This window comes from Malassezia globosa, assembly GCF_000181695.2.
Source record: "Malassezia globosa CBS 7966 chromosome Unknown mgl_sf_1.1, whole genome shotgun sequence".
NCBI classification, from domain to species: Eukaryota; Fungi; Basidiomycota; class Malasseziomycetes; order Malasseziales; family Malasseziaceae; genus Malassezia; species Malassezia globosa.
In genome coordinates this window covers 597950-622029 of record NW_001849874.1, presented here as the reverse complement: position 1 = coordinate 622029, position 24080 = coordinate 597950, and the positions used below count along the sequence as shown (strand labels likewise).

General features: G+C 51.1%; 8 protein-coding genes across 8 annotated transcripts; 3 read left to right on the top strand and 5 right to left on the bottom strand.

The window, feature by feature from the left end:
- Nucleotides 1–2152: 2152 nt before the first annotated feature.
- MGL_0291 (uncharacterized protein) lies at nt 2153–4300 on the top strand (the record flags this gene model as incomplete). Its single annotated transcript, XM_001732464.1, has 1 exon — nt 2153–4300. The coding sequence occupies one exon, from the start codon at nt 2153–2155 to the stop codon at nt 4298–4300; it is 2148 nt and encodes a 715-aa protein (XP_001732516.1).
- A 728-nt stretch (nt 4301–5028) lies between these two features.
- On the bottom strand, nt 5029–5633 carry MGL_0290 (uncharacterized protein; the record flags this gene model as incomplete). The annotated part of the gene is made up of 3 exons (XM_001732463.1): nt 5029–5113; nt 5158–5390; nt 5427–5633. The coding sequence occupies 3 exons, from the start codon at nt 5631–5633 to the stop codon at nt 5029–5031; spliced, it is 525 nt and encodes a 174-aa protein (XP_001732515.1).
- Nucleotides 5634–6345: 712 nt separating this feature from the next.
- On the bottom strand, nt 6346–7346 carry MGL_0289 (uncharacterized protein; the record flags this gene model as incomplete). Its single annotated transcript, XM_001732462.1, has 4 exons — nt 6346–6814; nt 6862–7025; nt 7056–7217; nt 7251–7346. The coding sequence occupies 4 exons, from the start codon at nt 7344–7346 to the stop codon at nt 6346–6348; spliced, it is 891 nt and encodes a 296-aa protein (XP_001732514.1).
- Nucleotides 7347–8051: 705 nt separating this feature from the next.
- MGL_0288 (uncharacterized protein) lies at nt 8052–9281 on the top strand (the record flags this gene model as incomplete). Its single annotated transcript, XM_001732461.1, has 1 exon — nt 8052–9281. One exon carries the CDS (start codon nt 8052–8054, stop codon nt 9279–9281), a length of 1230 nt encoding a protein of 409 aa, XP_001732513.1.
- Nucleotides 9282–10940: 1659 nt separating this feature from the next.
- On the bottom strand, nt 10941–11858 carry MGL_0287 (uncharacterized protein; the record flags this gene model as incomplete). The annotated part of the gene is made up of 1 exon (XM_001732460.1): nt 10941–11858. The coding sequence occupies one exon, from the start codon at nt 11856–11858 to the stop codon at nt 10941–10943; it is 918 nt and encodes a 305-aa protein (XP_001732512.1).
- A 2077-nt stretch (nt 11859–13935) lies between these two features.
- MGL_0286 (uncharacterized protein) lies at nt 13936–17019 on the bottom strand (the record flags this gene model as incomplete). Its single annotated transcript, XM_001732459.1, has 1 exon — nt 13936–17019. One exon carries the CDS (start codon nt 17017–17019, stop codon nt 13936–13938), a length of 3084 nt encoding a protein of 1027 aa, XP_001732511.1.
- Nucleotides 17020–17555: 536 nt separating this feature from the next.
- Nucleotides 17556–19220, bottom strand: MGL_0285 (uncharacterized protein; the record flags this gene model as incomplete). Its single annotated transcript, XM_001732458.1, has 1 exon — nt 17556–19220. One exon carries the CDS (start codon nt 19218–19220, stop codon nt 17556–17558), a length of 1665 nt encoding a protein of 554 aa, XP_001732510.1.
- A 920-nt stretch (nt 19221–20140) lies between these two features.
- On the top strand, nt 20141–23530 carry MGL_0284 (uncharacterized protein; the record flags this gene model as incomplete). The annotated part of the gene is made up of 1 exon (XM_001732457.1): nt 20141–23530. One exon carries the CDS (start codon nt 20141–20143, stop codon nt 23528–23530), a length of 3390 nt encoding a protein of 1129 aa, XP_001732509.1.
- Nucleotides 23531–24080: the final 550 nt, after the last annotated feature.

Genomic DNA, 24080 nt, shown 5'->3' with positions numbered 1-24080 from the left:
ATCAACAGGCGAGGTGTGTGAAAACACATGCATTTCCTTCTCAAGGTCCAGCTGAAGCCTGTTCAATTTCAACTCAAGATTATCGCACGGCTCCGTCGTAGCTGGCGCATGATATTGGTCGGAAGTTGAGCTAGAACCGAGCGGGGCATGCCTCGAGTCGTTCGGTATATGCTGTATGCGATTGGGACGCGACTCAGGCTCTCCGAGTCCCTTGGTTCGCATGTGTGTCTGCAACGGACTGTAATGGTGCATCGTTTCGGGGTCTGTTGACGGTATGAGTGCTGCACGTGTAGGTCTTGATGGTAGCACGTCCTTTTTATCAGTATAATTCTGTGCAGCATTTCTAGCCGAGGTGGAAAACGCTGTAGCCGGCTCTTTTGCATTTGGCGCTGCGGTCATCACTTGACGCCGTTGAACAGCACGGCAGCCCTGTCGCAAGACTTCACTCAGATCCTCGCCTGCGTGAGAGACAGGCGCAGCTGGCTTTGTCGATGACGGTGGCACATTCCGGCTGTTGCTTTGAAAATACGACTTGAAACTTCGACTGCGGGATACGGGTACTCGTCCTGCTACAGGCACGAGATTTGAGAATGGACCGCCTTGGTGCGTGTGTAGCTGCGGCGCTGATGTGGTGTGTGGCGACATAGGCTGAAGTTTTTTCAGTTCTTCCTGCGAAGAAAATCCGTCTACTCGGCGAGGCGGGGGTGCTCGTCGTGACGACACACGGCGCTTGATCGTTGTCGCAGAGCGTTGCCATGCAGAATTGGTCAACTCTTTTAGCGTATTCTCTTGACCACCAGGAAACTTGAATATAAAGTCTATAGATGAGCTCAAGGATGACGAGGGCTTGTGATGAACATGGTTGGCTCGCGATGTGGGCTGCAGCGTGCGCTGCCCATGCGTATCTGCTTCAGTGGATTTGTCACAACTCGTTATTTTCGACACGTCCCGTGAGTTTGATGTGTCAAAAGACTCCGGTTGCCGACGATGCTCATGGTTACTATGCGCTCTACCGAACATCACTTGCTCGTGCTTCAGCCTGTGGCTTCTGGGCAAAGCCACCAAATGAAGGCTTGCGTGGTCACCAGCAGCAAAGCGTAAGTGAGGGTTATAGCTTATTTGTTGCTTGTAATTTTTTTTCTTGACCCCAAGCTTGGGGCACTTGCCCTTCTTGCTCCGGTGGCGTGTGGCTGAATTATGCATCCCACGTGTCGACTCGTAGTAAATGAGCACACTGAATCCACTAGCATTTCCATTTTGGAATTTCACCAACACACACACGCACACAAGGCAATACGTGTCGCGTTGAAGTGCGCGCGTCTGTTCGTAAGATTGTGGAAAGAACGTGCCCACTACTGCGTGTATGTGTGGGTGTTGGCCGCAAATGCACCATTGATTGAATAAAACGAGGAGAACACAGAGACATGACAGGTGTCTATGTGACGCTTGTGCGACATGCGTGCAACGTATCACGTACGTAAAGAACATTTTTGGCTCATTTTTCTCGCACAGCACAACCCAATGCTGCACCTGGCTCACTCAAGGTGCGTCTCCAAATTTGTTCAATATACACATCTGACACTGTCGCAGTCGTTCGGGGCAACAGGATCCGCTCTAGAATTGACGCCGTTCACTGCCATCTATTGCGCGCCGGATCCTGACTCTGTAAATACGGCAGAAAAAATAGCCGAAGTACGTTCCGACTCGTTATATATTCGTGCATGTCTCGAGTACCAGAAACAGGATGATCAAACTAACCCATCTTGCGTTTGTAGCAAAATCGACACGAGTCCAAAACCTTGCCCATTGGCAGTAACGTACTTCAAGATGCACCGATTTTTAAGGGCGCTGCTGCTTTGGATGTTAGTGGGAATGCGGCAGACATGGACCTTGCATCGCATCTTCGCACTTACGCAGCAACGAAAGGGTTCGATGCTCTCGATGTTCGCTCAACGTGGGCTGTTCATTCACTTATCGTCCCGTATTTACAAAAATCGTCTGAACAACCTGTACATTTGGCTATCGTACTAAATGGACGCATGGCCGATCGCGTAAGTTACCACTACATATATCAGCACACATACATACTCACACAGTTATGTTTGCGCAAATATGTCCATGCTCTTAACAGATTCTCAAATGCTTATTAAGCATGGATGGAAGCCCTCTTGGAAAGATATCAAGTCCACGAGATCGCCCTATTGGAATCTACACGTCGCCTTTACTCCCAGGTGCCTTTCATCGGGTCCTCTTATCTTTGCCGTCCGAAACTCCCGGCTCCGCCGACCAGGTGACTGTGAAAATATGTACTCTATGCGAGTCAGCTCACCTGCAACCCACTCCAAGCCTTGCATCTGTGGATCTGCCAACTGTCATCTCCCCCATCAACATATCTGCTCCTTGGGACTCCATACAGGGCTCCATTTCTCCATTACCGACACCCCAGCCACCTATCACTGTCACCAGCATCCATGAAGTCTCTCCAACACGCGATGCAGTAGGACCATCGTCGGTTAGGCATGATTCACTCCCATTCACATTACCATCCCCATTATTGCCATCGATAACTTCTCAACGGGGCCCGCCTCACTCGTTGAGTCCTCGACGCCTTCGTCCTGTCGACGGCTTCATGGCTTCTACCACCAGTCTAAACACACGCGAGAGTACATCATATGGATCCATCACTTCGTCTTCGCAATCTTCCAAGAACCTGCACTCTTACGACATGTCGACAATGAAGCGCTCTATTGAGAAGTGGGATCCCATCGTGGATCTCCCCGTCATGTCGTTGCCACCAGATGTGCCTGACGTTGTCCCCTCACCAATGAGTCTCACTGCCCGATCTTCAGATACCTTCCCTCTATTATCCCATTCATCTCGCTCGCTCTCGTCGTCAGTCCGAAGTATTCCCACGCCCTCTTTACATGTACGTGGAAGTGGCGGTGGTGGCGGCGGCCATGGCAGCTGCAGTAGCGGCAGCGGCGGAGGCAGCGGATTCGGTGTAACCGGGACTAGCGGAACCACTATTGGTAGTAGCTTTCGCGACTCTCATGCTTCGTCAACAAGTCTTGTCCCTTCACTGCGTGTGAACCTCGGTCCAACCACAGCATCTTCCTCCGTGCTCACCAACAGTAGTAATGCGCCATTGTCATCATCAACATCGTCGTCGTCGCTTGGTGGGAATGTCAGCGCATTTGCACACAGTCTGTTCAGTTACTTGCCATCTCCAGCCGTGATGACCAGTCACAGTTCTCAGACGACTCACACCGCTGAGAGCCCGAATCTACCAGCTCTCTGGCAGCGTGTATGCATACGGACCTTGCCTGTATTTTCTTCGGGCACGAGTGGCTTTTCTGTCGAAGCACTGGGCGATTCAGTTGAAACATATGTACGGCTCGTTCATGAGCGAGATGCCAAGCATGCGCGTGCTATTTTACATGATCATTTTGAGAAACTTGTGTCGACAGGCCTGCATGGCATGGCAGTTCAGCTTCAACAAAATGATGGCCTACACTTGCTTAGTGAGTTTTTGCGCACGTGGAAGCACTACTATGGCACAGTGATCCCATTCCTGCATGCCTCTTTCTTGCCGCTTGAGTCCAAGTTATGGAGCTTGGATTTACTTTATGCCACATCGTTGCACCGTTCGGACGCATCAAACATGCCACACATGTCGAATGCATCGGACAGATCAGTTGATACAAGCGCACTGAAAGCATCGAGTACGCAGATTTTACGACGTCGCGAGTCTGACGCACTTGATTCACCTTCGCCTGCTCTCCAAGCGTCGCCCTCTGGGCTCATCCGATCTTCTGTATCTGGATCTTCTGTACATTCTCACTCGCTTCAAACTCATCGGTCTTACCCACGCCCTTCGCCTGTCCCCGTTTTGTCAAGCGATGTGCCAGAGCGGATGAATATAAGACGCATCCTTTTAATCATGTTTCGCGACCATATCGTACTCCCGATATGCGACTGGTTGTACATGGCAAGCTCTCAGATGGAGTACACAAACAATCTGGACCATCCGGCCAGCTCACCCATTATGGGCCTTCGGCCACAGCTCATGCACCTTGTAAACATTATGAACAGTCTAGGTACAGACGACGCATCACAAGACCGCATTGAACGACTGCGCCGCGGCATCTTGACGCATGGGGCGTTTTCACCTCGTGTGTCATTCCTTGACCCGGCCCAAAGACCTAGTCTGTCTGCACAACTATCGCCAATCTCGCCCGTTCCCAGTCACTCGATGTGCAACAGTACATCCACTTCTCCCTCTCTTAATACGCAAACATAGTCATAGTACCATTCGAACATGAAAATTTTCTAAAGTCATACTGGCATTGGGAAAATAAAGTACCACGAACAGGACATGCTGCACAGGCGTCATCTTTTAGCGGAGGGGGGGGCGGTCGGCCTTCACAGCATCGATGTTCGCGATATTGCTAGATCTGAATGCGCTGGTATCGTCGATTCACGCCTAGTTGACAAGAGCAGAAGATAATAAACAACAGATATATAAATGCCGCTCCATAGCACGTCATACCGACGGCCACGCCATCTGTCGGATCCTCTGTTGAGCCCATAAACGTTTCCCAATTGTGCGAGAACCCCCAGCCAAATACCGACAGGACAATGACACCTGCCATTGATACAATCGTACAGCATGACGCTGCCAAGTCAATTGGCTGGAAAGACCCAAACCATACGTACCAAGGCCAGTTCCTACTACAGGCTTGTTTGCCACGGAAGCCATCTCCTTGCCTTGTTCCCCGGTCTGTCGTCGAACCGAATTCGCTGCTACAGGCGCTTCTAAGCTATGTACGTACATATCCGCCGAGCACCGAGATCCCCCCGCCGCCCGGACCGTTAATATCACGTGACAGACCTGGCCTGCGTAGTGTCACGGCTCCACCTGTCATCAAACGAATTGGCGCGAAAACCTGTGTGCATGACAACAGGCGCGTCTGTGCGCTGAACCCATCAATCAGCTACGACCGGCAGGTACTGTTACTTGTATCTGCTTTACCACCAGAGCCGGTGCGTAGGGCAATGGTAGCCATTAGGATTATTGATAATGTATTCTTGATGGTAGGGCTCCGCCTCAAAGCTGAGTCACAGGTTAGTAGACACAATAACAACCCGCACACGTACAAATCACTAACTGGTGCCCGCTCAATCGTCGTTACGATCCGCATTCCCTTAGGATCAAAGTGCTTCGCTTGGACCTGTTCTGTCACCCTACGTGCTGTAGCTTCTTGTTCGGCTGTATGAGGGAAAAGCGCACTGCGGTACTGCGGTCCAATGTCGGGACCCTGACCCTCCCATTGCGTGGGATCGTGCGTACGGTAGAAAAACTCAACGAGTTCTGCGTACGATACTTTGGACTGTAGAAATTGTTAGAGAAACTCTTCTGAGCATACCGTGTCGAACGAGAGCTGAGCAGCCTCAGCATGGCCTGTTTTGCCGGTGCAAACTTCTCGGTAGGTCGGATTCGGCTTGTTGCCACCAATGTATCCAACTTTCGCGTCCAAGAGCCCTTTACCACCAAAATACTTCCTGTACAAATGTTCCGTTCCCCAAAAGCACCCGTTTGCGAATGTAGCCACCTCTGTCGTCGCTGAACTCATCGCTTTTTGTATAGCTGTCGATGAAAAAAACCCTTGCGTAGCCATAATTCAGCGACAAAGTTACGCGTCATCCGAGTTTATTTGATTGGGAAACAACTTATCTCATTCCCTGATTCACTTGCAGCGGCGTGCCCATCTCCACACCGACATGTCGACACCTGACCAACCAATTTATTCGAATGCTTTTGGCGTACCGCCACATTTACCTCCAGTCAACCACGAATGGATCTCCAGCAGGCTTTGTACGTCTACAAGTTGGTGGTACACTGACCCACAGACCGATCGGCGTAGCTGCTTGCGTTATATTGGCTATATCTACGTGGGTGTTCTGGCCACGCCACTCGTCGAAGCGCACGGGCAAGTACGATCCTAAGACAGGTATCGGGCGTGGTGCACCTGGATTCCGTACGTTACTCTCAACCTAACTCACATCCTTTAGAAACCAATGTAAAGCGCGTGGCACTTCCTGCGGAACTTGTTGCGCGAATTCGCGCGGGCGAGTCGGTTAGCGCCGATGAAATTACGGCTGCTCAGGAACGGGTGCTAAAACCACTGCCACACGAGCCGGAAAACAATGACTGGCTACCTCCGACCACCACCAGTACCCGCAAAAAGGTGCCTACAAGCCGGAGAAATAAGAAATAGTTCGTTTTTGTTGGAAACGATCAATTTCTACTATCCCTGTTACATCCGTTGGCGCTGGCGCCGCTGTTCATAGATTTTTTAAGACGATAAGAAAAAGCATCGCGCAAATGAGTCCCATAAGTGTGTCAATCATACCTATCGTACGGCGATAGGATTCCACGCGCGTTTGTAACACTTCGGATATACTAGTTGGTAGATTTGAAGATGTTTGAAAAGCTGCCGATGGGTCTGACGGTGCTGGCTTTGATTGATGTGGGGTCGGCTCAGATACCTGAGTAGATGGCCCATGTTCTTCTTCCTTCTCGTCCATGAAACATTGATTTCGATACGTCGTGTGTTTTTCATCTTTTTGAGCCGTTTTTGCGTCGGATTTTGTCTCACTTGAAGGCTCCTTTGCTGGTAAACTTGTCCGATCCATCTTTGTCATGTTAGGGGTGCCCGGGAGTTCATTTGTTGTTGTTGACTGAATCGCGCGCTCTCCTGGAAGCATTTCAGCATTGGTCTTTTGACATATAGCGCAAGTCCATGCCATAGATCTATCAATTAGTATCAGAACTTCGCGCCATGCGAGTTGAGAACGTACTTTTCAGCAAGCATTTTTCGTCCTTCATCATTCATACTCTCGGCACCGTAACCAGCTTCGTCATCTTTTGAAGACATGAGTGCTTGAACTCCAAGCAACGCTGTCCGAATACCCCATGCTGGTTGCCAGGATTCTTCGTGAAAGCCGGTAAATGAAATACAGACCTTGGTGTTAATACCATTTCATCAACTTACCTTCGTGTCAAGTGCCCAACGCCCATTTGGTGTAAGAAATATAACATGCGGCGCTTTAAATGGATACTCAGAAGGCAGGATAATTTTCCCATGGTACATTCCTTTCTCAAACACAGTATCTTGTGGGCCTCTCAGCGTGAAATGCCATTCAAATAAATTATCCTAGACCATGTCAAACACATGTTATCTACACACCTCTGTAGGAGCAGCAGAAAATTCAATATTCTCTTGACTGCTCATTTCTTTCATTTCAGACATGATTCGTTTCACGGCAGAACCACGGCTACTCATGGCTGCTAACACTGCTTTTTATCAAAGCCAACAATTAGCCTTGATGGGTGGTGGAATTACTTCATACGTTCTTCGGCGAGAACCTCCACAACCGTCTCTCCTTTCAATGACGAACGCACGGACTCCTCTGAGCTCTCGAGGATGTGTGGGTCTAACCAAGGACTTCAGGGGAGTGCGAAATGTATGTGAACTGTCCCGGCTAGATTGGTTGAGAGCAGAGAGGAGGTGCGATGAGGATGCATTCCATGGTCAAGGGAGATTCCAAGTTCTACAATCTAGCGAAAATGATAATGTGATCGCAAAAGGTATTGTGCGATATTGCGTCTGGCTAAGGATAGGCTTAAGTATTTTCTCGACTACTGAAACACGTTACACTTAAATGTATGATTTTTCATTGCGAGTCTTGTGTTTCGACAACGGCTTATTCTGCATACACACTACATTTGATTGTATGGTGATATGTGTTTTATTTGCGTCATGTATGAAAAACATTGCACTCCAATCAAAAGCAATTCATTCCTTGATAATTTTGCATGAGTTCTGGGGATCCTATAGGACAAATGGTCGCGCAGCTCCCTGGCCGCAATTGGACTTCACGTGGCAAAGTGGGGCAAACAAAAACATGCCCACATGTTGAGAACGCCTCTCCACCCCGCTCAGCTCCCAGAAAATCATTTGCATCGAATTTCTCGAGCTTGACTCAACATGCCATTGAGCATGCGAGGCTACGCAGTGTTTCTCTGCTGCTACATCGCATGTTTTATTACGTTTGCTCAGTCTCAATATAGTGCAACATATTATCCAGGTATCAATTCCCTACCAAAAACGTCCGAGAATGGGCAGGTTGGCACTAATGAGTGTGGCACCCACTCCAGTGCGTTGTCCATGTGCCAGAATCTGTACGTGAACTCTGCTACCGATTTTTGCCTTTGGGGTCCTAAGGGTCCGGGTTTACAGGGAGTAGGTGCGTCTGAGCGTGAAGTAGTGAGCTATTGCACCAAGGATGGACGTGGCACGCGCCTCATACCACCTGGCACATTACAAAGCGTTCATTTCGTGAAGACGCCCCATTACATTCAAATTTCTGGCTTAGGAAAGCTTTCAAACTTGAACATATCACCCCAAGCTGGTGGTGGTGAGCTCGACCCTCACGGTCAAGATGGTCGTGGAAATCCTATCGGTGGCTTGGTATTCACAAGTGCGTTTGGCAAACACATGGTACAGGCACATGAATGGACAAGTTTCATCGACGATAGCTCCTTTTGTCTCCGTGTTTGCAATGACGGAGACTTGGCTACAACATATTGTAAGCATATTTATGATGAAATGGGCTGCGTATATAATATGCCGACGACTCCAGACCAGCAGGGTATCTTCGAGTCGTGTGAGGGCCAAGACGCAGAAGTTGTGGGAGTTTACACGAATAATGGCAGTCCTTCTACGTTTTATCAAAGCCAGACACTAAATGGATCTCCTGCTCCTCCTGCCAAACCGCCGCCTGCGGTCTCACAATGCACGAAATTTCCTTCAACTATGCTACAGGGCTCTCTGACACAGCCCTTCGCGAACGCTGGCATGGCAGTTTTCAGCCATGAAAACCATCATAAAACGTCGTCTTCTTCCAGTTCAATATCATCTTCATTATCGGCTGGTTTCTTTTCACCTGCAGCCACTTCATCGGGCCAAGCCTTCAATGGCTCTAGTGCTATGAAACCTAGCATGAGTAGCTCGCGTTCCTCATCGAGGACCTCGCCAGTTTCCCCAAAACTTTCATCAACAACGTCAACAAACATGGTTGCAGAAACCGCGTCTCCGTCCAAGGGTCCTGTTTTGGACTTCGGCGGGTCGGGTGCCGCTGTTTCTACCCGTGATGTTATTTGCATCTACACGTGGTTGGCATTAGCTCTTGCTTGTACAGTTCCTGTTTTTCTGTAATCCCTTCACGAGCGAGTTTGAATTTCATATCTGTGGAGCATTAGCCATCAACATATTCAAGCACGTACTGTTGAATCCCTTTGATAAAGTGGACCAAATTACGGCACATCCAAGCGCCAATTCGGAGCCCCTCGAATTGCTTTCGCCTCAAGTCTGAAGAGAACAGGAGGGCAACATCACGATTAGTAAACTATCAGTACCGTATCTTGCATTTCAAGCTTCATGCGACCGACTAGACGAAGTGATGATGATGTTGAATGGTGCACTTGGTAATGAGAATTTTGAACCTATTTTCCTTCACTAATGATGGTGTTCGTCTCTTAAAAGGACGACACCTGTTTCTCTGTTTAGTGAACTGACTTGATTTTTTTCATGGGTCATTTTGTATTTGCGATATTCTAACTGAGACCCTTCTCCTATAACCACATCTGATCGAACAACTCTGGCACATCTGACGATTGTCTTTTTGTTCCTTTACATGATCGCACTTAGTGTTTTGCGGAATCATTTCCCGGAGCATCATTCTCTCAAGTTTGGATACTTTGACCATAATAGACTTGGTCTGACACCATTTTATATTCTGAATTGGGAAACGTGTGCCCGAGCTGGTTGGTCCATTATCAATTCGTACTGTCATGGCGGTTCATACGACACATGAGTATTATGGTCTACCAACGCTTTCTCCCTCTTTGGCTGCCCTTTCGACTTTGTATCTCTAGGCTTGTGGAGGTCTTCTATTATTATTGGCAGCGCCGGACAGATCGTGGGTTTCAACCTCTCAGGGCCGTTCACCGTTGACACCACGCAACAAAGGTGCCAGCGATGCTTGTACTTGGATATACCCATGAGCTCAAAATGATTCTCGATATACTTCTCGTGCCTTTGAAATGGTACATTGTCGCTATTTTGTTTCATAGTTTTGTAATTTAGATTTGAATTTTTGTATTGATCCAAATTTGCGGTTACATTGGAATTCGCATGTAGCATGGAACTTAGCTTCAGAGCCGCTCTTGAACCTTGCAGACAAGGGAATTTGCAGACGAGTATATCTCGCACCTTCCTCGTGGGTTGCACAATTCACGAAACTGTGATAGACAGTAACATCTCTGGGATACTATGAAGCACCTGTAGTGAATGTATTGAGGAACGAGCGACAGGGTTGGATGGTCTGAGTCCATCCATTAAGAATGCACTATGATGGATATACATATATATATATATATATTCACATGAGTGGATCCATCCTTGGCGTGGGCCATTTTGCCATCCCACGTCATGGGAGCATATGCATTCACACATGTGTCGAAGGAATGAAGAAATGTTGTTCACATATGTATACAATCTTTACAAAGATTCCTTTTCCTTACATGTCTACCAACTGATCAGCTTGGTGAGGGAACAATGAGAATGGAAAAGTGAAAAAACGAAAGGGTTCCATTCTATGCATGAAATGGGATCCACATAGGATTTGACTGAGTTAAAATGGCGATAAATTCAGATTCGGATGTAGGTTGAAATGCTCACATTGGAATTCATTGGAATTCATAGTCAAGAACAATGCAAAAAATAAAGCAAGATCGTTATCCAACACCATGAGTACTTAGAAGAGCTTGAACTAAGGCTAAAGATCGTGATGCATCAGCCAACCAAAAAAAAAAATTAAAATACAACCATATCACGACGAGCCACTTCGAACCGGCGGCGCATTTGGCCTACAATACGCTGTCGACGTGACCCGCTGGCCTCTCTGTCGACAGGGTATTCACTGACCACATACTTTTGGCCATTCAAAATGGGATCAAGTTCACGGGGCATACTGATTTTTATGCCTTTACCGATAGGTACTTTGCGCTCGTTGCTCGGCTTGCGCTCCTGCTGATAGCTGTTGAGTGACGTGATAGACATCCAATCTTCAAGATCGTCTTCATCGTCTTCATTGATCAACGGCACATTATGCCCGCGCTTGTTCCCATGGAGCAAATGCCGCGCTAATGCGCGACGGACCAGAGTACTGCGGCGCAAGTCCTTTGGATCAATACCTTGCTTCTTGTTAAACTCCAACTCTTCCAGGTACGCACGGCGCCAGGCCTCAGGCGCACTGTGCCAAAGCACATACGCGGCATTCAATACAAGATGACGCGCCCGCGCACGAGTATCAGAGTTTTGACGGAGCATCCTTGTGGGTGGTGCTCCTGAATTTTCTTTCCCAGTGCCTTCTTCCTCTAGTTCGAGCTCGTCGGCGCTATCGAGCAAGCGAGTGGCTTCGTCGATCGCATCGAGACGTGCCTGTTCCCGCATCTTGGCCTCTTCAGCAAGTTTCCTCATGCGACGACGAAGGCCACGCACGCTCTTGTAAGCCCAAACGAGATGCATCGGGAGAGCCAATAATCCAAAGGCCAGAGGGAGTATACTAGGCCTTTGCTTGTTGACGTAACGGCCCGAGGGGATGAGAAGCGAGTAAACAAAGACAAAATGGAACAAGACACGTGTAGCTAAGAAAGACGTAGTAAAAGCCCAATAGGAGCGAAGTTTCTGATTCAAAGCACCCACACCCATGATCCAAGTAGGAACTTCCATGATTAGAGCGACAGCAAAGCTGTGTGACCAGCCACGGTGGATCCAGAATATAGCGAACAGGGCATACAAGGTATGATGCACCCATCCACTTGAAAAATTCACGTGTTTTCGATAGCAGATTGCACCTGTGACAAGATCACACACCAAGTACGCGATAAAAAATATAGACAACGGGTTGGCGATTGAGTTTTGATGCGGCGTCATTTTCGTCCAGTCTAGATGGCACCAGAAAAAGTCGAACACGAACGGAACCGATACTGACGAAGAAAAAAAGGCTGAGAAAGTCGTAATGATCCATGAACGTTTCCGTTGCTGTTCCTCGCTTTTGCCTGACACAAGCGTGCACGCCAGCAGATGGTAGACACATTGGACCAGAAGACATGACTTCAGAAACCATATGGTATATTCATGTGTGAGCGACTTCCAAACAAGTGGATACAGTCTTTCAGCGTCCATTCTAAGAGACATAGGTCAAAGTGGACGGGAGGAAGATAAGTCCGTCTTGGCAAGGTGCTGGTGGACGTGCGTGCTTGTGTATGTGCTACGCGGCTTGGAGTGTAGCCAAGCTGTTGGGGCAAGGGAAGGGGGTCGTGGTGCAGAGTCCACGTGGCACACGTGCATGAGTGGCATTTCTTCCGCTAAGTGGTGACGCGCGTTCGACACTCGACTTGTCAGACGGTAAATTGATTTTGGCAAGAACCAGGTTCTTGTCATATCGCAACACACCTATGTCCTTGTGCACACACACTCCACATGTCATTATCGTTTGACGAGGCTATAGGAACGACGACGTCTTCCGCGCTAAGTCCACAAGACCTGGCGCGGTACAGTCGGCAGCTCATACTACCAGAGTTTGGGGCACCTGCACAATTGCGACTTAAAAGTGCTCGTGTGCTGGTGATTGGGGCAGGTGCACTAGGATGTCCTGCGGTGCAGTACCTTGCCACAGCAGGCGTAGGTGCGTTTGATCCTTTTTTCTTTTTACTGTTGTTGTCAGCTCGTACTTACATGGTAATCGAACAGGGACCATAACCGTTGTTGATCATGACAAGATTGAGCGAAGTAATCTGGCGCGCCAAGTGCTTCATACTGATGCCCGCGTCGGTATGAACAAAGCTGACTCGATTGCGGAAGCTGTGTCACTGTGCGTATGAGCGAGCACGAACGAGACGACATCTTACACGCGCGTGAACAGATTGAATCCATATGTGCGTGTGAATGTGGTGCGCGAGGCTTTTTGCCCTGCGAATGCACTTGCACTTGCGGAAGCACATGATGTCATTTTGGATTGCACGGATCGCGTCATGACACGCTACTTGGTATCCGACGCAGGCGTGCTGGCTAGAAAGCCTATCGTTAGTGGAGCAGCTCACGGGTATGAAGGGCAGCTGGTGGTGCTTCACCGTGATCTTGGCGACGGACAGCGGGGTCCTTGCTATGGTAGTCTCTTTCCGCAGTCACCCCGCCCTGAACATACTCAAAGCTGTGACGATGGGGGTGTGCTGGGCTGTGTAACCGGAATTGTCGGCACATGGCAGGCACTCGAAACTGTCAAGGTGCTTACGGGACTTGGTGAGCGCACACCGTCCATGCTATTCCTCACGCCTTTGTCGCTGCCAGCCGTGCGCTCAGTGCGCGTTCGTGCCCGCCAGGCGCGCACATGTCGTGCATGCAGTGATTCGGACGTGCGTGGCAAGTTGACGAGTTTGGAGGAAGAAGATTATGCATCGTTCTGTGGGCTTGATGCGTTGGATGCGCAGGATGACAGCGTCCCAAGTGTGGATGCTGATGCATTGCAGCGACAAGATGTGCATGTTGTGGATGTGCGTTCCGCACAGGAGTATGGTATAACGGCGCTACGAGGATCTATGCATATGGCCTTGGAGACGATCCAACGAGACACATCCCGTGCGCGGTTGGCCGTGCGTGAAGCGGCACAAGGCCGCGATGTGCTGGTGGTGTGTCGACGCGGGAATGACTCGCGCACAGCGGTACGACTCCTGGCCATGCCGGAATGCAAGAATGTGCGAGGCGGACTCCGTCGCTATGCTGCGATGCATCCCGAGTTTCCCATGTACTAGGCTGGGTTCTGTGTATTTGCTGCCGGCTGATTCAGGTCTCGCTGCAGCATATCAAGCACGAGTGGATCCATCTGCTGTAGTTGCTGATGGAGTTCGAGCCCCTGAGGCGTATTCGCTGGATTCGCTTGCAGCACCTTGTTCAGAGTGTCGGCCAAGAATGCTCGGATCGGTACAGTGAACGCAGGGTCCTGGGTACGGAAGGCCTCCAGCCGTTCTGCACCAGGGGACATGGACTCTTGCCACGTGGCTTCTCCCACGCATTGATCCATGTGGATAAAGTCGTCTTGCATCGCATCAAGAGGCCGGTCAGGAGAAGGCTCACGTTTGTACACAGTCGAGTTGCCGCTATCGTCTTCGACGACCTCTCCCAGCACTTCAGTCCACAAGCCAATGATGCGTGGGATACATGTGAGCAAGGAGGCATCTGGGTGGGGCGCCATACTCCCATCAGCGCTGATGCTGCTGCTGCTGCTGCCCTTTAGCATGCTGGCGAGACCCAATGCCACGAGTTTTCGATACCTCGTAAGCGCCATATCCTGGCCTTTTTTGATCATACACGTGCAGACCGTCGGCCAAACAGGTGGCTCCTTCGGTGCACATGCACGGACCAGCTCGTGGAAGTGAGGCGCTGGCATCTTGATAGCCAACTGCGAAATGAGCAAGATACAAGCCTGGACCACCGCGGACGTCTCATCGCGGTAGAGAGTATCGATGATAGCTCTGCCGAGGCCCGTCACATGTAGCTGTTCGGCCAGCGTACACAGGCCAGCGGCATCCAGCGTACGTATGTGAGTCCGCACGGCACACAATGGAGCAAGGATGATGGAGCTGGTCGGATCAGCTACAATCGGTGCCAATGCACCGTAGAAAGCAAGACCAAAGTGGTGCAGTATCTCGTTGGGTACGAGGAGCACGTAGTCTTCCCAAGTTCGGCACATGAGCGAGCCAAAGTCGGGCTGTGCGACAAGCTCCGGTGCCATGCACAGCAGCTTCATCAAAGCAGGCGTCATTCGCGGTGTCGCCTGCATCGTGTGTGCCCAAAGAAGCAAGGCATCCTGGCCCAGCAATGGCGCGTACGCAGGCGCCAAACTCGCTTGCACGACATGCGCAATAAGTGCATGCATCCGCACAAGCAGGTCTCCGTCCATACCAGGCGCACATGTGTCGACAAGCTTGCTTAGGAACTCGAGCAGACTCGGCTTAGCTCGCGCCTCCGGGTCGTCTCGCGCCCAGAGAGTCGTGACCAATTCGGCGAGCATCGCTGCATATGGCTGGATATGAAGGCCCATGCGCTCAATGACCACAGTGAGTGCATTGGCCATCGTGCGGATCGAGTCGATTTCCTCAAGTTCATGCGACAACGCATATACAAGCGCTGCGAGGGCATCCTGCAGAAACGGCAGGAACTCCATCTCATCGAAATCCAGCGTGTCAGCCAGTGCAGCGACCGTGCGTGCTGCCGCTAGATGCACTGCCGCATCGGAATACCCTGGCGCCTGCTGGAGCAACTGTACGAGCAACGCGTATGCTCCAGACCGCACAGGCTTCGTAACGTATTCGCTCCATTCCCATAGCATCCAGGCAATGCGCCGTCGGAGAATGAGCCACGCAGGCCCAGCATCACGTGTGGCCGCTTCTGGAATCAAACGCTCATGAATCGCTACTGTCATGCAGGTATTTTGTTGTGCGTCCTCGTCGGCTGCCTCGAGCATGGAGGGATCCAGCTGGTCCCGGCAGCGCGCTACGGCTGTGTAGACAGCATCGCGTGCAATGATGCCGTCGAGCGTTGACGGCCACGAGGCCGATGCTTCAAATTGCGCCCAGACATATTCCGCCACAGTTGGCAAACTCGACGCGGCCGACTTGCCTGATCGGTAGGACCAGCGAGCAAGTGCCGCAAGCAGACATTCGGCTGCTGGCCGGATGTCGAGCTCCGAGTCAGCTTGATCCTCTTCCACAGCAAAAAGCTCGGGAGAGGCCTGCCAGCGCTCGAGATCGGCTGGTGTCATGCGCAAGTACGTCTTTATGAGCACGTCCGCCAGCTGTAATTCAAACTGCGCGCCCGAGTCACCCACGAACATGGTCCCAGCAGGCCGCTCGCGTTTCCAATGTCCTAGCGTCGTTTGCAATAGGGACAGTGTGAGCACGAGCCACCGATATGGGTACACAGCAAGTTCGTCGTCATCGTCACGGCTCAATGCAGCTCTTGCCCCGCCATTTTGTGCGGCATCTGACAGGACGCCCCAGTACCACATCATGACCTCCGACCACACGGGCCACGAAGACACATGGCTGTGAAGCCTGGCGACGAGTGCTAGGTGCAGCTTCGCGTACGCCATCATGTGTTTCGTTAGCGCATGCGACAGTAGAGGCACATCATGCACAACACCAAGCATAGCTGCGCGTCGCTCTGCAAGGCAAGATACCTGCCGCGGTGTGCAAGAGAAGAATGTGTAGGCCAAGTTCGGTCGTGTCACCTCAGACACACGCGATGCCAGGATGCCTGTGTCACACATGGCGAGCCGATGCAGCACTTTGAGAAGCAGATGGCTCGCTCTCACACGCTCTGCTGCACCAGGCGTGTGCGCCCAAGCAGTTATATCTGGCACCGTCGATGCCACCATGGTATCTGCGAAGAATTGCTCCAGCACTGGCTGGAGAGTCGGCATCAGCACGCTAGCCAGTTCAGTCATTCGCATTTTGCCCGCAAGCACGCGCACCCTCTCGAACTCTTTCAAACATTGCCGTAGCGTATCTGTCGCATGCAGAAGAATCATGGTTTCACGCGCTGTTTCAGCAAGTGTGCCACGCAGAGCAGCCTCGTGGATGGTCGTCGCTGCGGACTGGATGGTTGCCTGCAGCGTGGGCATGAGCGATGGCCAATCATTCGGGCAGTCTGTGCGTGCGATGCGTGCAATGGCTACGGCGCCCTGGACAGCAACTGAGCGATCTGGCTCGTGAAGTACGTCAAGAAGGCGCTTGCGGATCCGGTCCTTCCGTTCGTTATCAATGACAACGGATTTTCGGTTAACGACGCGTGTGCGCCAGAACTTGCTGATCCCATTTTTAAAGCGTATCATCGCGAATTGGCGCATTAAGCTTGTCGTTTGTGTGGCTACATGTGCAGCTGCATGCGCTGTGTCTGTCCTCTGCGACAAGGCAGCATCAAGCAGTGCTTCCCAATACGCAGCCTCAGTCTCCCATTCACTAAGCTGCGCATCCACTTGTAGCAAGACAGATGGATCGGATGGTTGCACTGCTGCGGCGAGTACGTCTTGTAACGCACTTTCCGTAAAGGAGGCAGTGTACGCCATCGCTGAATGTCGACGACAATCGTCCGAGCCGTGTGGTCGCAAGCGCAAATCCCACACACGCTCTCCGGGCGTTATGGACTCAGGAGCTGATCGACACCGGGCGACCTACCCTCGAAAATCTGTCATCACTCCACCAAAAACGTCCCCCCACATCTCCTACGCCACATGTAGTATGTCTCAGCTCCCGCCAAATCCACCTAGCTTGCCTCGGACCCATACGTCAATCATTTGGTCGACACGGACCTGGTCAATCCCAGACTATGCCGCTATTGTAATACAAACTATGTACAAGTACCTACGCATCACACGGTCAAGTCTTCATTCGCCAGCCAGCGGTTGAGCATCGTGAGCGCTACCGCCGGCTGATCGTGCGGCACCATGTGCCCAGCGCGCTGGATCCACGCAAAGGCTAAATTGCCAGCACCCTTGCCAGCCTTGATGACGAAACCAGCCTGGCGTGGCTTTGCACCATTAACACTGTGCGTAAACATAGGCGTCTCTGTGGCATTGTTGATGGCTTCGCGATACACGTTCTGGAAGTCAAGAATCCATTCGTGGATACCAATGGCGTTGCACATAAAGTCCGCCTCTCCAGCATAGGCGAGTACACGAATACCATCAGCAAGCAAGGGAGCAAGTAGTGTTGCACTGTTCTGCATTGAATCGCCCTGCATCATAAAGCGTGCATTGACTTGCATGTTGCAGCTCTGGAAATCAACAGTGGCCGGTACACCCAGCATCTTCTTAATACGAGGCTTGTTTAGAAGAGTCTCGATGTGCTCCATCTCAGGGTAACACAGGTCGCCGTCCTTTTCATGATCGCACTTCCGACGTACATCATACAGGTTGACGCCGGTATCTTGCGCAGGCCCATACAAACTGCCCCAGCAGTACAGCGCTGCCGGCACACATGACAATCGCGAATCCATCTTCTCACACAGGTTCATCAGCTTGGTGCATACTTCCGACTTGGCTTCCAGCGTCTTGCACGTTTCGCTCTCACGATCGAACAGATGGTACTTGTTCTCAGGCGAGCATGCATACTCGACGACACTAGGGAACTGAACGGGCGGATCCGTCAATCCATTTCCAATCATCAGCGAGTCCAGACGGATCGGCTTGGCTGTCGCAAGGTAATTGTCGGGCAAATTTGCCAGTTCTTTGTTTCGCCGGTGAATCTCCGCTCCAATGTGCGGTGCATAATGTCCTCCATAAGACTCGGCGGCCACAGTGAATGGTAAATCAGCATATTTGGGGAAGCGCGCAAAGAACAACTGCAGGAAAGCATACACATCCTCAGCCGATTTGTTGGACGTGTCGACAAACTCGCCTGAATCAGAATAAGAATAGCCCACTTGCAATGGCTGATCAAGGAAGAGCAGGTTCGCCTGCGAGTTCCAAGAGTGTTCGTTATAAGTGGTGCCTTCTCCCTGCTGACTTACCCAACAGGGTCCTAGTTCGAAGAGCATACCTGTACTAGACGAGCAGCCTGGACCACCATTGAGCCACAGCACAAGAGGGTCTTTGGAAGGATCCGACCGGCTCTCAAACATGGTAAACCAGAGGTGTGCATCCTCTCGGATATCGAGGTATCCCTTGATCTGTTTCACCTTTGGATCGCAAAATGGCGTTTCATCATTATTTTCTTCATCATCATTCTCGTCCATGGCGACACGCAGTTGGTAGTCGGGGAATAATGGAAGAAAAAGCCTCTGATACTTGATTCCGCCTATGCTCTCAATACGAACACCCAACCATGCAGACAAATTGCCGGCTTGAATCCTCGAATTCGACGTCCATGGATTCCAACTGGCCAGCGGTATCGCCGATGATGGCTTCTTCAGAGTGTGAAAAATCTGACTTGTTACTGACATGAAGCGACTCAGGGCCGAATCCATGAGCGCAAATTGGGCATGCACATAGGCACAGAATGCCAAGAGGCACAGAACGACACTGATCCGTGCCATCGTCGCTACTCGTGGTCGAACGCCAATATTGCCACAAGTGCAACTGGACCAAGCACGCATCGACAAGTCAATGCTTACGCGTTCTCCACCGCCGCATGAGGCAGCTTTTATCACGTGATTGCTTCTAAAGGGTGTGGAGGGGGAGGGGGCGTTATGCCACAGTAATCCGGCGCCCTCAAATGTGTGCGTGCGCAAGTGTTTGTGTGTTGAGTACAGGATCGTGCGAGAACTGGGGTAAAAAAGTGCGAACGAGCGAGCGCGTGTGCTTGCTAGCGTGCGTGCGTGCGTGGGAGAGCTAGACGGGCGAGTGGTTGTAAGGGATGGGGGAACGCAATGGAGATCGTTCTTCTATTCTGTATGGAGTACGCAGACCACCAGGAAATGAACAAGACGAGCGAACTCCGCTAGTCATTGATCTCACAATAGAAGATGATGACGATGACAGTGGCTTGGGCCATAGTGATGCTTTGATTGTCGGCGACCCCGTTTTGACCCCAAGACCCGGCTCTTCAAGACCTAATGAAGAACCGGAATGGAACAAACCTCTCCAAGCACTCAAGCCTACTATGTCCGAGGGAATTGAAGCGCCCCACGATTCTGCAGAGTCAAACAAGCGCCACATGTATAAAGAGTTAGAGGACAACCAAGGGATCAGCATACCTGATGATGTCGAAGAGTGGAAGAAATTCGGGCAAAATGTAGCGACGAGCGACTCGAAAGGATCTGACGAGCACGGAAGACACGATGCACGAAAACAGCGTCAGCATGAACATGGAATGAAAACGAATTCTACCTTGTCGATACTCCCAGAAGAAAAGAACAATTCTGAAATGCTCAGCACATCACTAGTACCTTGGGAGACAAGTTCGCCTCATGGTCCGAATGTCTCCAGTAAGACCAGCTCTCTCCGTGAGTCTATGATGAGCAGACATCCTGCAACGAGCAAAAGCTTTGATGTGCCTCGAACGCCTACATCAAACCACAAGACTATCTTACCACCAAAACACGATATGCCGAAAGCGCTTGCAAATTCTGATGATCTTGATGAACTGGAAGTTCTTGAAGTATCCTCGTCCTCGCCCCGGAAACGTGCGCGTGCAGATTCATCAGAGGTCGAAACTAGAACTTGGGAGTCATTCGCGCCAAATCCTGTGTACACTATGACGTCTTGGGTATGTCTCGGCATGTTTCGGCCATCGGTTTTGTGTATGTATGGTTTGCCACCGGAATTGCGCAATGACACCCCTGATGCCAACGCACTCGTCAACCGTGCAAGCAATGGGATTTCGTTTTGGGCAGAACCAGGATACCATCCTGTGTGCATCCATCAAAGTGGTTCATCATCGTTTTCGCATAATATGTACTCTAGTTTTTTGCGCACACCCGCCACGTCCTATGACCTTGCGGTATCAACACTGAAGCCATCGACGCATACCGCGTCCCAACCGGTCGCCCTAAATGAATACGGGCGAGTTTCTGAGAAAGTAAGCAAGATGCTACAGCCCCTATTGCAACATGGTGTTGTGCATTGCGTGTCGCGTGCAAGCCTCGTCTCGCCGCTCAAAGCACGAGCCTTTGCGCAACAGATCGAGACACTCATATTCACAAGAGGATCAAATGAACTGGCGGTGCTGCAAGCGCTTAGGCTGGCAGGGATCACTCTTGAAGTGCCCACGACGTACCGAGCGCAAGATTATCCTGGAGCACCGACCTTGCGCGTACCTTTGCAGCCGCAGGTCGAGGAGACATTGCCTGAACAAATAGAGCCTTTGTACATGACCCCGATGCTATCATCGCAAACCAGGATTCAACAAGATGACCCGCATGCACAAATCAATGCTATTTATGCTGCTTTGGAGCAGACAGAAAAGCTGGACGAGACAGAGGCTGGCCCTTTGATTGTGACGTCGCTTTTTTCGCACCAGAAGCAGGCGCTTACGTTTTTACTGGAACGAGAGCGACAAAGAGATTTTCTCGAGCTATTGAGAAAAGACAATCCTCCCAACCATATTTCGCTTTGGACTATATTGAAACGAGCTGATTCAACCATCGACAAGTACAAGAACACAGTGACCGGCCTGACTCGACGAGGCCGCCCAAGTGTTTGTCGCGGTGCCATATTGGCAGATGATATGGGCCTTGGAAAAACGCTGACGACGATTTCTCTCATCGCACATACCTATGATGAAGCGTGTACCTTTGGGCAAAGCGAATTGAAAGGGGATGGTGAAGACGATGATGACGAGCCACTTTTGATCGGCGACTCACGAAACAAGCGCACGGCGGAACAAGCACGTATGGAGGAGCTTCGTTGTCGGAGTCGTGCGACGCTCCTGGTGTGTCCACTAACTGTCGTATCAAATTGGGAGTCACAGATCCGCGAGCACTGGCACCCTGACAAGCAACCTACCGTTTATGTGTATCACGGGTCGGGCCGCACAACAAATCCACATGTGCTTGCAGATTACGACATTGTCATCACGACGTATTCGACGCTCGGAAACGAGTTTTCGAACCAAACGACTTGGTCAGCGGCGGCTGGCCGCTCAGACGAAGACATCAGCTCGACGCCCAAAGCCAACCGCCTCGAGTCGCCCAACACATGCCAGCGTGTTGAATGGTTCCGCATCGTGCTTGATGAGGCTCACATTGTGAAAGAGGCACGTACCTGGCAGTCTAAAGCCGTATGTAATCTTTCAGCGACGCGACGCATTTGCTTGACTGGTACGCCAATCCAGAACCGCATCGACGACTTGTATGCGCTGCTGGTATTTTTGCGCCTTGATCCCTTCGTGGACCGCGCCGTCTGGAGCCGATTCTGCGGCGACCGAGTGCACATTCGCTTGAATTCGGCGTCATCGGGTGTCAAGCTGGACCCCGACTCGCTCAAGCGTGTGCAAACAATCATGAAATTCCTTACTTTGCGCCGTATGAAGTCCGACACCAAAGCAGATGGCCAACCCTTACTGAAGCTTCCGCCCAAAAGTACGCGGATCGTCACTCTCGAGTTTAACGAGTCTGAACGGGCAAAGTACGAGCGCCTTCACTCTCGATTCCGCGAAGAGTTTATTGGGTATGTGTCGGAAGGAACGGTCGGCTTGAATTATACTACGATTCTGCATGAGATTCTCATCTTGCGTATGATGTGCGATCATGCGGCACTGGTAGACGACAGCATCAAAAACCAATCGCTAGAACAGGCAGAGAATCATGAGCTCGATGATCAGCAGCAGAAGCAGCATGCAATGTTGTCCATGAACTCATATCCCAAACAAAGCGTTACTCTAGACCGACAACATCACACCAAGATTCGCTCCACGATTGGGCAGGGTGACTTGATGTACTGCGCGCTGTGCCAGAGCGACTGTGTGCAAATCGACGAAGATGTCATGCGAAGACCTGTGATGACCAAGTGCCAGCACCTGCTTTGTGGTGCGTGTGCACAAGAGCATCTTGATATGGCATGGCCCTCAACAGGCGCCATTCATGCAGTGAGGATTTGTCCCGTATGTGAACGCCCGTTGGATGTCGAGTCTGAAATCTCGCCACACCAATCTGACGTCGCTGGAGAAGGCATTGAGGCACACGTCACGCCTCAGGACACGGGAGAGACGGGACCGTTTCTACCGCTCAAGCCAGAAACTTGGCCTGCATCCTGGAGCACGAAACTTCGTGCGCTCATCTCGGATCTGCTGCCATTTTCTCGGTGCAATCCATCGTCCGAGCTTTTTGACCCAAGTGCACCGATCCTAGACCATTGTGTGAAGGAGGACTTCGAGTCTCAGACGACGTCTGTAGAAGTCCGTGTTTGCAGACGGCATGAGCCACGGCCAAACCCTATCAAGTCTGTGATCTTTTCACAGTGGACACGCATGCTTGCGAAAGTAAAGGAGGCGCTGCTACACGCAGGAATAGGGTTCCGGCAGCTGGATGGCACAATGAAGCGTGAGCACCGAGAAGGGGCCATGTCAGAATTTCAGCAGGATCCGAAGATTGAAGTGTTCCTCGTGAGCCTGCGCGCAGGTGGCTTTGGCTTGAATCTCGTTGCCGGATGTCGTGCATACCTGCTAGACCCATACTGGAATCCAGCCGTTGAGCAGCAAGGCTTGGATCGTATCCACCGCCTTGGACAGAAGCGGCCCATTGTCATGACAAAATTCATCATGCAAAGAAGCATTGAGGAAAAGCTTCTTGAGCTTCAGAAACGCAAGCTGGAACTAGCGAGTCAGGTTGGCCGCCGCACAGACCGCCGCACAGACCATGATGCAAAGCAGCAGCGGACAGAAGATCTGCGCTTACTTCTATCGTAACGAACGGGGTAGTTTTAGGCCCTTGTGTACACGCTCGATGTCCCGGAATGTGAGACTGACACGCCGTGAGCGCGACAGAGGCGCAGATGCATTCGCACAACATACACGCCATGCCGGCGAAAGTGCCTCCAAGTTCGCTATACGTGCCAAGTCGTTGGGAGCATCGTTGGCACGTTCTGCAATGCCATGCAAGTAACGCGTGTATGCATCGCCAAGCGTGATAAGCAAACTGCGCGGCTCTTGGAAGAGAGAGAATACCGGCTCAGGCTCGTACCCGCCAGATGGTTTAGGGTCATACAGATCCAAGAGTGTGTAACTGCCTAAACTGACTGTCGCCACGGCAGGGAAGTACGCAGGTCCATCTGTGTGTGGCATGATACCCTGACCAGGCAAGTATTCATTTACAAGCTGAACGAGTTAGTCATGCGATTTCATAGCAGGAGTAGCAGAAACATGGCCAGTACGACCAACAGCAACACTTACGCAGTGATTGGGTTTTTGGTGCTGACTATAAGAAAATGCACCGGTGCGCTCCAAGCGCGGCACCAAG